General features: G+C 40.4%; 1 protein-coding gene across 1 annotated transcript; it reads left to right on the forward strand.

Moving 5' to 3' along the window:
* The first annotated feature begins 5,148 nt into the window (after positions 1-5,148).
* ZBED8 (zinc finger BED-type containing 8) lies at positions 5,149-10,515 on the forward strand. Its single transcript, XM_012808811.2, has 2 exons — positions 5,149-5,193; positions 8,494-10,515. The coding sequence occupies exon 2, from the start codon at positions 8,543-8,545 to the stop codon at positions 10,325-10,327; it is 1,785 nt and encodes a 594-aa protein (XP_012664265.1). The 5' UTR covers positions 5,149-5,193; positions 8,494-8,542; the 3' UTR covers positions 10,328-10,515.

Raw genomic sequence — 10,515 nt, forward strand, 5'->3', positions numbered from 1 at the left:
ATAATTTACACACGACATGTAAAAGTTGGAGTTGCAGTTATATCCTGCACCCAGGGAGTGTGCCCTGTATTCTTGCATTGTACCCACTGGGTAAAAAGCTACTGAACTCTCTCCCTTCCCCTATTCCTGAATTTAATGGAGATTTTCTCTCATGTAGGTCTGTGATTGTTAATCATCTAATTTCAAATTGTTTTTGAATACATGGAATGTTTGCTTTTCCTATCTTATGATAATTAGGAGCATGTTCTCCAAGTCGTTAAAAAGGATGCAAAATTTACATTTTGATGTTGTTGTTGTTGAGAGAGTCTCCTCCTATGCCCTGAGCAGAGTGCAGTAGCATCATAGCTCACTGCAACCTCACACTCAGGCTGTGGACATCCTGCTGCCTCAGTCTCTGGAAGCCACTGGGATCATAGGCACTCACTGGGGCACCCAGCTATGTTTTTCCATCTTTTAAGGAGTTGGGGTCTCACTCTTAATCAGGCAAGTCTCAAACTCCTGAGCTCAAGCAATTTTAGGGATGAATAGTATTGCATGGTATACATATAGCACAGTTTATTAATCTGTTTACATGTTGATGAGCGCTTGGGTTGTTTCCACATTTTTTGCAATTTTGAACTGAGTGGCTATGAACATTCTAATGCAGATGTCCCTATGGCAAGAATTTTTTTTTCATTTGGGTAAATGCTAAGTAGTGGAATTGTGGGATGAACTGGTAGGTCTACTTTTAGTTCTCTGAGGAATCTCCATACTTCTTTCCTTACAGGCTGCATTAGTTTGCAGTCCTACCAACACTGCATTAAGTGTTCCTTTCTCGCCACATCCATGCCAGCAGCTGTTGCTTTGGGACCTTGTCACATGGGCCATTTTTTATTGGGGCTAGGTGATATATCTCAAGCTGATTTTGATTTGTATTTCTATGATAATTAAGAATTATGAGCATTTTTTCACATGTGTATTGGCTTCTGTCCGAAAAGTTTCCATTCATATCTCTAGCTCAGTTTTTAATGGGGTTGTTTGCTCTTTTCATGTTGATAGGCTTGGGTTCATTAGGGATTCTGTTGATTAGCTTTTTGTCAGACTCACACCATGCAAATATCTTCTCCCAGTACATTGACTTTTAACAGCTCACTGGGTTTTCTAAGCTAACAAAAAAACCCTGTACTATACTACTTTAAGTCAGCATCTCAGAAATGGTGTTGTAACTGAGTCAAATTGTCAAGTACTGTGGATATATACGATGTCTAGATTTAGACTAGTACGAAACTAAAGAACAATGCAAATAGATTTCTACTTTAAGGATGCAAAAAATTGTTTTCATATTCCTACCTTAACAAGATGGTTCAACATAAAGTCTAACATTGGTATGTCTATTTTATATTTTATCTTTTGCTAAACTGTGAGTGGTTTTACTTAATTGTGAATCGTCTGTAGCATTATTTCTAATATTTGGCAGAAAAGCAGGTTATAGGTCAGGTGGGGAATGTGGATTACCTTCTCTTGAGTCTTTTTTAGAAAATTTCAGCATCCTTTAACTGAAAAAGCGTGTCCTAATATTTCTGGGCCTCTGTTCTCTCTTAGTGAGGCCTAATTTACTCTGATTTTAGGAAGAATTCTGTCTGCTGTTTCATTTTAGGAAAAGGGTAACACCTACAACATTATTCAGATTATGAGCTTTAATATGGGTGCAGGAAATATGTAGTGTAATTTTCATGTGTTATCTTACTCCTCAAAAGTACTTCATAAAGTGAGTAACAATTGATATCCCTGTTTTACAACAAGCATATGAAATTATTGACACCAAGTAAACTTGCTCAAATCCTAACAATTAGGCCGGGCAGGTGGCTCACACCTGTAATACTAGCACTCTGGGAGGCTGAGGTGGGTGGATAGCTTCAGCACACAAGTTCTAGACCAGCCTGAGCAAAAAAAGTGAGACCCCCCTCTCTACTAAAATAGAAAAACTGAGGCAAGGGGATCACTTGAGCCCAAGAATTTGAGATAGCTGTGAGCTATGACGCCACATAACTCTACGCAGGGCAACAGCTTGAGACTCTATTTCAAAAAAAAAAAAAGGTCCTAACAATTAAGAGCATTGGCACCAAGAGTGATTCTGAAGCTTACCACTTTCTCTAGTATTTAAGCTCCTAGTTTCTGAGCTGGGAAGGCTGCTGTTGTGGATTTTCTTTGTTTTTCTAAGAAACAAGGAATGCTTTGTTGCCGAAGTTGGAGTGTAGCGGCCTGATCATAGTTCACTGTAACCTCAAACTCCTAGGCTCCAGGGATTCCCCCCACCATTTCTGCCTCAGGCTCCTAAGTTGCTGGGGCTACAGGAACTTCACACCAAGCAATTGTTTTTTGAGACAGAGTGTCACTATGCCCTCTGTAGAGTGTCGTGGGGTCACAGCTCACAGGCAACCTCAAACTCTGGGGCTCAAGCAATTCTCTTGCCTCAGCATCCCACCACAATGTCCGACTATTTTTTTTGTTTTTGTTGTCGTTGTTTAGCAGGCTTTGGCCGGGTTTGAACCCATCAGCTCTGGTGCATGTGGCCGGCACCCTAACCATCCAGCTACAGGTGCCAAGCCAAATTAATTTTTTGTAAAGATGGGGGGGGTGCCCTCATATTTTGGTCGGGCTGGTCTCCCAACTCCTGGCCTCATGCAATCCTCCTGTCTTAGCCTCCCAGAGCTCTGACATTACAGACAAGTGTGAGCCACTGTATCAACCCCAGGGAGGCTGTTATTTTGCGATTTCTTCTATGAACAAAAACCTTAAGCAGCCTTCAATGTTTTAACAGGTTCACCTCAACACTTAACAATGATGCATCTGTCCCGCATTCTTTTGACACCCCCATGACACACTCACTCACACACACACACCAGCCTTTATGAAATGCTTCTAACAAGACTGACTATACAAAAACAAATAAACTCATTAAGTTTAGAATAATTCTGGGAGAAAATATCCCTCAACAAAAAAGGGGACTGTATTGGGGTTTTTTTAAACAATGTTTTCTAGTTTTGTACTTTAAGATTTTTCTCTAAAACCTCCATAATATGGACTTATTAATTTAAAATCATGTAGTTAATTTTTTTAATAAAATTAAACATCGTGGCTCGGTGCCCGTAACTCAATGGTCAGGGCGCGGCCACACACATCGGGGCTGATGGGTTGGAAGTCTGGGACGGCACCCATAGCTCAGAGGATAGGGCACAGGCCACATATACCAAGGCTGGCAGGTCCCAACCCGGCCCAGGCCAGCTAAAACAATGACAACTGCAACGACCACAACAACTAAATAGCTGGGCATTGTGGCAGGCACCTGTAGTCCCTGCTACTTGGGAGGTTGAGGCAAGGGAATCACTGAAGCCCAAGAATTGGAGGTTGCCGTGAGCTGTGACGGTAAAGCACTCTACTGAGGGCAACAGCTTGAGACTGTCTCAAAAAAAAAAATTTTTTTTAAGTCTGACCTATTTGCTTGAATGTTTAATTGGGAATACAATGTGCTTCTTTCTCTTTTTCTTCATTAATTCCACATGGAACACGGTTAATTGTCAGTTTTTTATCATCTCCAAGCTCAAACTCTGATACAATATAAAACTTTCTAACTTTTCTACAATTCTAAAAATTTCTCTGAATATTTAAAAAAAAAAAAAAAGCTATGTGAACTTTACAGTGCCTTTCACCCTTAAAATTCTAGAGTTCATCCTTTCTGGCGGACACAATTAACAAAACATTTCCAACTCCACGTACACAATTTCAAAAACGTGAGGAAACCCACTGCGCATGGTCCCCGCGTAACCCAGCCGGCCCCTCAGCCGGTTGCTACTGCGCCTGCGTGCGGAGAGACGCTTCGCCTCGTCTGCGGGCGGGAAGCGGCCGGGAGAACCCGGATGGAAGCCTGGCCTCGCTGAGCTGGCGGCGGTGGCGCGTCCTGCTGTCTCCCCGCGCCCCGCACGTTCGTCCTGGGAGATCCAACCTGAGGAACCGCCGCCTGAACTAGTTCCGACGGCTGGAGGTCGATTCGTTGGCCGAGCGGGGTGCTGAACTAGAACCTGAAACCGGCACCTAAAAGTAGCCCCACCATCCCTTGGCCTGCGCCCCAGGCTCGCAGACAGGCGGGCGGACGGAGACCCAGCGTAGTCTTTTTCCCCTAGACGCTGACGCCCTCAGCTCGCCCGGCCACCTCTAAAAATTTTCGTCCTTAACTATAACACCATCAGGCCCTATCGCTTAAAAGCTGCGTGTTCTTTGCATGTATTTGCATAATTAAGCTTCCCAACCACCCTATAAGGTAGGTACTGTTACCCCTCTAAGGGACTGAGGCTTGGGAAGGTTCCAGCCCGTAAGTGATAAAGCCACGGTCCCAGGCGATTGCCTCCCAATCGCCTGCCCGGCTGCCACATGCCCGCCCCCTTTCTCCTGGCTGTTGATTTTAACTGAACGTAGAGGTTAAATCCTCTGCTTCCCGGACACCCACACCCACCATGAACTTGCATAGGCTGCGGCTAGAGAATAAGTTGAATCGTATTTGGTGTGGAGTTATAGTTTTGCAACTTAACGTCAGTGTTTTCAGTGCTGGAATATGTGAATTTTAGCATTCCCTAAATAGTTCTGTTTTAGAAATGTTCACTTTGAACTGATTTGTGTCTCAGTTGTGATGCTCTCAATGTCTACACCCCTCATAAACTTGCAAAAACATTCTGCTTTGTTATAGCAGGTCTTCCATTCAACATCTTAAGATATCCCTCAGAAGAATCATACTTAAAATGTTTGATGTCAAAAGAGAATGCATTTTGGTTTTTTATTTTGGAAAATTTCCAACATGTATTAAAACAGAATGTTGTAACCCATCATCCGGGTTTCAACAACTGCCAACTTTCGTCCCATCTTCTATCTCTGCCCCACTCTGTGTGTGTGTGTGTGTGTGTGTGTGCATACAGTGTTTCAAAGGAAATCTCATACATCATTTCATTGTAAAAAATTAAGTCTGTAGCTCTTAACAAATGATGGCTTTCTAAAACTACAACCACGATACCTTTATTGACACTTGCTTAAACTAACAATAATTCCTTATTATGATGATGCTTTTTTGATGTTTACATTTTTTAGGATATTGTAATTCCTAAATACTACAAAGGAGCAAGTGAAAATTGTGAGGTTCTAAAACACAAGAAAGCCTCTTGGGCGGTAAGTTCATCTATGAGGATCTTGAAAATTCTTCTTAACTATTCTCCCTTTTTGAGGGGGATGGAAAACAATACTATAAATGGATTTTCCCTAAGAATTCTTTTGTTCAAGACAGGTAAATCTAATCAGAATATACTTGAGTAGCATAATTAGGGTGGATTGGAATGGACTCTTAACAGGTTCTACAGTGATTTCTTTTGCTTTACTTTTTTTTTTAAGAACTTTTATTTATTTATTTATTTTGAGACAGTCTTACTTTATCACCCTTGGTAGAGTGCAGTGGTGTCATAGCTCACAGCAAACTCCAACTCTTGGGCTCAAGTGCTTTTCTTTCCTCAGCTTCCCATGTAGCTGGGATTACAGGCACCCACCACAACGTACCACAATTTATTTATTTATTTATTTTTTGTAAGAGATGAGGTCTTGCTTCTGCTCAGACTGATCTTGAACCTGTGAGGCTCAGGGCAGTCCACCCACCTTAGTCTCCCAGAGTGCTAGGATTACAGGCAGGAGCCACTATGCCCAGCCCCTGCAATGATTTCTTCTGAGACTAAAGCAAAGCTTTTTCTTCATTCCCTCTGCCTCCCCAAATAGACATGTAGATATACATAGCAGAATACAGAGAGATAGGCATTTTTATGATTATGTCATTGTCATTAATTAATGGTTCTAATTAATGACTCAAGTGGCATATAGTCTCATTCCTTGAGATGAAGGTTTAAGATTAACTCTTTAAACTTCAGATTGTCTTTTTTGATTGGCAGGCATCCTTCAATTTTTTAACTGGCTCATAACAACTACATAGTAGACCAACTTGTTAGTTACATAGAAGAAGTATGGTTTACAGCTTGCTCATCTTGGCAGAGCCATTAGAAAGCTAATGCTTTGGCTCGGCGCCTGTGGCTAAGTGGCTAAGGCGCCAGCCACGTACACCCAAGGTGGGGGGTTCGAATCCAGCCTGGGCCCGCCAAAAAAAAAAAATGCCAGCGGAAACAAAAAAAAAAAAAAAATAGCCAGGCATTGTGGCAGGCACCTGTGGTCCCAGCTACTTGGGAAGCTGAGGCAGGAGACTCTCTTGAGCCCAGAAGTTGGAGGTTGCTGTGAGCTGAAATGCCATGGCACTCTACCCAGGGGGACAGCTTGAAGCTCCTGTCTCAAAAAAAAAAGAAAGCTAATGCTTTAAGTAGATATTCTTGGCTTACTTTTTTTTTTTTTTTTTGAGACAGAATCTTGCTGTATCACCTGGGCTGGTCTGAATCTCCTAGGCTCAAGCAATCCAGCCTCAACCTCTGGAGTAGTTGGAATCACAGGCATAAGCCACCACTCCCCACTGTTGGGTTACTTATTATGATTTTTATCTTTATTTTTTTCAGTGAAAGTGGGTATTTGGATTTAAATGTGTACCTGTTAAATTATTTCAGCCATATTCTGCGGCATGGAACTCTGGAAACTTTGAAGATCAACTATTTATCTTGGAGATAGAATTGTTTCCTAAGATCTATTTGAGCCTATTCGTGAATTGTACATTTACTCAGGAAAGGAAAGAGAAAAAGAGAAAGGCATGACTTTGTCTTATAGGTCCCTCAACTTTCCATAGGAGGTTGTCATCAGCTCAGAAAACTTAAATGCCTAGTAAAGCATTTGGACTATTTACATGGCAACCTAGAATAATCTACAAACTAGGGTTTGGCTTAAAGAATATGTTTTCTTTCCTGTAAATTTCACTGCCTACTAGGATCTGTTTCAGGATCATTTAGTCAACTTTATTTCATATTCCTATGTCCTGCTTCTGGAGAGGATGATTTATTAGTTACAAGGTAGTGAAGGAATGTATATACTTTCAAAAGGGTTTCCAGTGATTATGACAGTATCTTTTGTTAACAGATCACTATTCTAGTTACTATTGAGAAGAATTACCTAAAATGCTTATTTAGAATAAGCCCCTACTCCAGAGCTAGAGAATCAGAATTGCCAGGGGTGGGGCCCAGGAATCTGCATTTTAGCAAAGGACTTAATTCTTCAGTTGACTGAACTGTAGTCAGTCAACTGTAGATACACTGCCTTCTGTATCCCAATTTTGTGTTAAGCCAACCTTAGGAATGGTGCTTATTCTTATCTTAATTTTTTTGCTTTTTTTCTTGACTACTTTTACTGAAGGGTACTTTTACTGAAAGGTAAAAACTTAGATGAAAGAGCATTGTGAAATTCCTTATTGTAGTTAAGGGTGTTCTTTATATGAGGGGAATTTTTCTGAAGTCTCAGTAACAGAAATGGTTGTGTTTCTCCTGAGCAAGTTGTTTTGCTTTTACATAATGAACAACTCATAGATTGATAGTATGTTACACTTAGCAGCAAGGAAGCTCTGAGCCAAATTTATAGCCTACCTTTGTGTCAAAGGTGGCTTAATTAGACTTGAAGACCTCTTTGAAATTCTCTGCTTGAGTTGGAGGCAAAGCTATTCAAGGATCCAAGTAGTTTACATGCGTATTTAACCCTTAACTGTTAAAAAGAACTGTCTGGGTATAATGGCTGAGGCCTATAACCCAACCACTTTGGGAGGCTGAGGTAAGAGGATTGCTTGAGCCAAAGAATTTAAAAGACCAGCCTGGACAACATAGCAAAACCCCATTCCTACAAAAAATAGAAACATTGACTGGGTGTGGTGGTGTGTGTCTGTAGTCCTAGCTACTCGGGAGCCTGAGGCGGAAGGATTACTTGAGCCCAGAGTTGGAGGCTGCATAGAACTGTGATGGGGCCACTGCACTCCAGCTTGGCAAGGCCCTGTCTCTAAAAATAAAATTAAAAAAGAACTAGTCACCGTGTCAAAATTAGTCCTACCTTAGAGTATTGAGCAAATCACTTCTTTCTGTTCAATGATTCTTAACTGAGAGTGTACATACATCTTTGGGGCAGAATACAAGGAGGAAGTGGTAGTGAGATTCCCTTTCTGGTGAGACAAAAAGTACCAGATTTGTTTGTAACATAATTACTGAAAACAAACTAAGACATAATTTCGGTTCACAAGTAAAGGACTTACTGGTACTCATAACTTGGCTAAGCCTAAATCTCCCATATATGACTTGCTAACATTCATTTACTTGAGGGCATTAACTATGAGTTGCTAGCTTTAAGTTGGATTGTCATCATGTCATGGCTTCCTTTGAACTCACAAGTTGGCAGGTTATATCTTGATATGTACTGGATAGCATGTGATGACAAGATAGCAGGTGATGATGTGGCTTTGTATAAACTCAATTGGCCACTGATTTTTAATGTTTGGGTTATATTTTACTCCCAAAGCAAAATTCTGTTTCATCTCTGGAGTACTCCCTGAGAATTTTTGTGTGCCATGTCGAAGAAACGCAAATGGGATGATGACTATGTTCGTTACTGGTTCACCTGTACAACAGAGGTTGATGGAACTCAGCGCCCACAGTGTGTATTGTGTAACTCAGTATTTTCAAACGCTGATCTCAGGCCATCAAAACTATCAGACCATTTTAACAGACAGCATGGTGGTATAGCTGGGCATGATCTCAATAGCCTGAAGCATGTGCATACACCGTCTGATCAGAATGAAACCTTGAAAGCATTTGGAGTTGCATCTCATGAGGATGCCTTATTACAAGCATCTTATCAGTTTGCATACTTGTGTGCCAAGGAGAAGAATCCTCATACAATAGCTGAAAAGTTAGTGAAACCTTGTGCACTGGAAATAGCACAAATAGTTTTGGGACCAGATGCACAAAAGAAACTTCAGCAGGTACCCTTATCAGATGATGTGATCCATTCTAGGATTGATGAAATGAGCCAGGATATCTTACAACAAGTTCTAGAAGATATCAAAGCCAGTCCTTTTAAAGTGGGTATTCAGCTTGCTGAGACAACTGACATGGATGACTGCAGTCAGCTAATGGCATTTGTGAGATATATAAAAGAAAGAGAGATTATAGAAGAATTTCTGTTCTGTGAACCATTGCAGTCAACCATGAAAGGAATAGATGTGTTCAATCTCTTCAGAGATTTCTTTCTGAAACATAAGATAGCACTTGATGTATGTGGCTCAGTTTGTACTGATGGTGCCTCCTCTATGCTAGGAGAAAATTCAGAATTTGTTGCCTGTGTGAAAAAAGAGGTTCCTCATATCGTGACCACACATTGTTTGTTGAATCCTCATGCCCTTGTCATAAAGACATTGCCTACAAAATTGAGGGATGCTCTGTTCACTGTGGTGAGAGTAATAAATTTCATCAAAAGGCAAGCTCCAAATCATCGCCTATTTCAGGCTTTCTTTGAAGAGATTGGTATAGAATATAGTGTTCTCCTTTTCCATACTGAACTGAGGTGGCTTTCCCGAGGCCAAATACTCGCTCATATTTTTGAAATGTATGAAGAAATAAATCAGTTTCTTCACCACCAAAGCAGTAATTTAGTTGATACCTTTGAAAATAAAGAGTTTAAGATTCGCCTAGCGTACCTTGCAGATTTATTCAAACACCTGAATGAACTTAGTGCATCTATGCAAAGGACTGGGATGAATACAGTATCAGCTAGGGAGAAGTTATCTGCTTTTGTTAGGAAGTTTCCATTTTGGCAAAAACGAATTGAAAAAAGAAATTTCACCAACTTTCCTTTTCTTGAAGAAATAATTGTTTCGGATAATGAAGGAATATTCATTACAGGTGAAATAACACTGCATCTGCAACAGTTGAGCAACTTCTTCCACGGATATTTTTCTGTTGGAGATCTTGATGAGGCAAGTAAATGGATACTAGATCCATTTCTTTTTAATCTTGATTTTGTTGATGATGGTTATTTAATGAAAAATGATCTTGCTGAATTACGAGCTAGTGGCCAGATCCTAATGGAATTTGAGACAATGAAGCTTGAGGATTTTTGGTGTGCTCAATTCATGGTGTTTCCAAACCTTTCAAAGACAGCTCTTGATATACTTACACCATTTGCAACTACATACCTTTGTGAGTTGGGATTTTCATCACTTTTACATTTTAAAACAAAGTCCAGAAGCTGCTTTAATCTGAGTGATGACATCCGTGTGGCTATTTCAAAAAAAGTTCCTCGTTTCTCAGATATCATTGAACAAAAGCTACAACTACAGCAGAAGTCACTGTGAGCTGATTGACTTTTTGAATGTACAGTTTTTAATATATTCTTAATATTGTAAAGTTAAGCTGTAATTCTTTCCTTTTATGTTTATGGTATACTGGATTCTATGTTTAAAATTTTTAGCAACTTAAACTTTGAATTAGGCATGTGAAAATAATGTTTTGAGACTAAGAACACAACAGAAAAGATGAAGTA

This window comes from Otolemur garnettii, unplaced genomic scaffold (assembly GCF_000181295.1).
Source record: "Otolemur garnettii isolate 467f Iridium unplaced genomic scaffold, OtoGar3 scaffold00003, whole genome shotgun sequence".
In the NCBI taxonomy this organism is placed as follows: domain Eukaryota; kingdom Metazoa; phylum Chordata; class Mammalia; order Primates; family Galagidae; genus Otolemur; species Otolemur garnettii.

Coding starts and splice junctions, on each gene's coding strand:
- ZBED8 (XM_012808811.2), top strand. CDS start 8,543: ATGTCGAAGAAACGCAAATGGGATGATGACTATGTTCGTTACTGGTTC.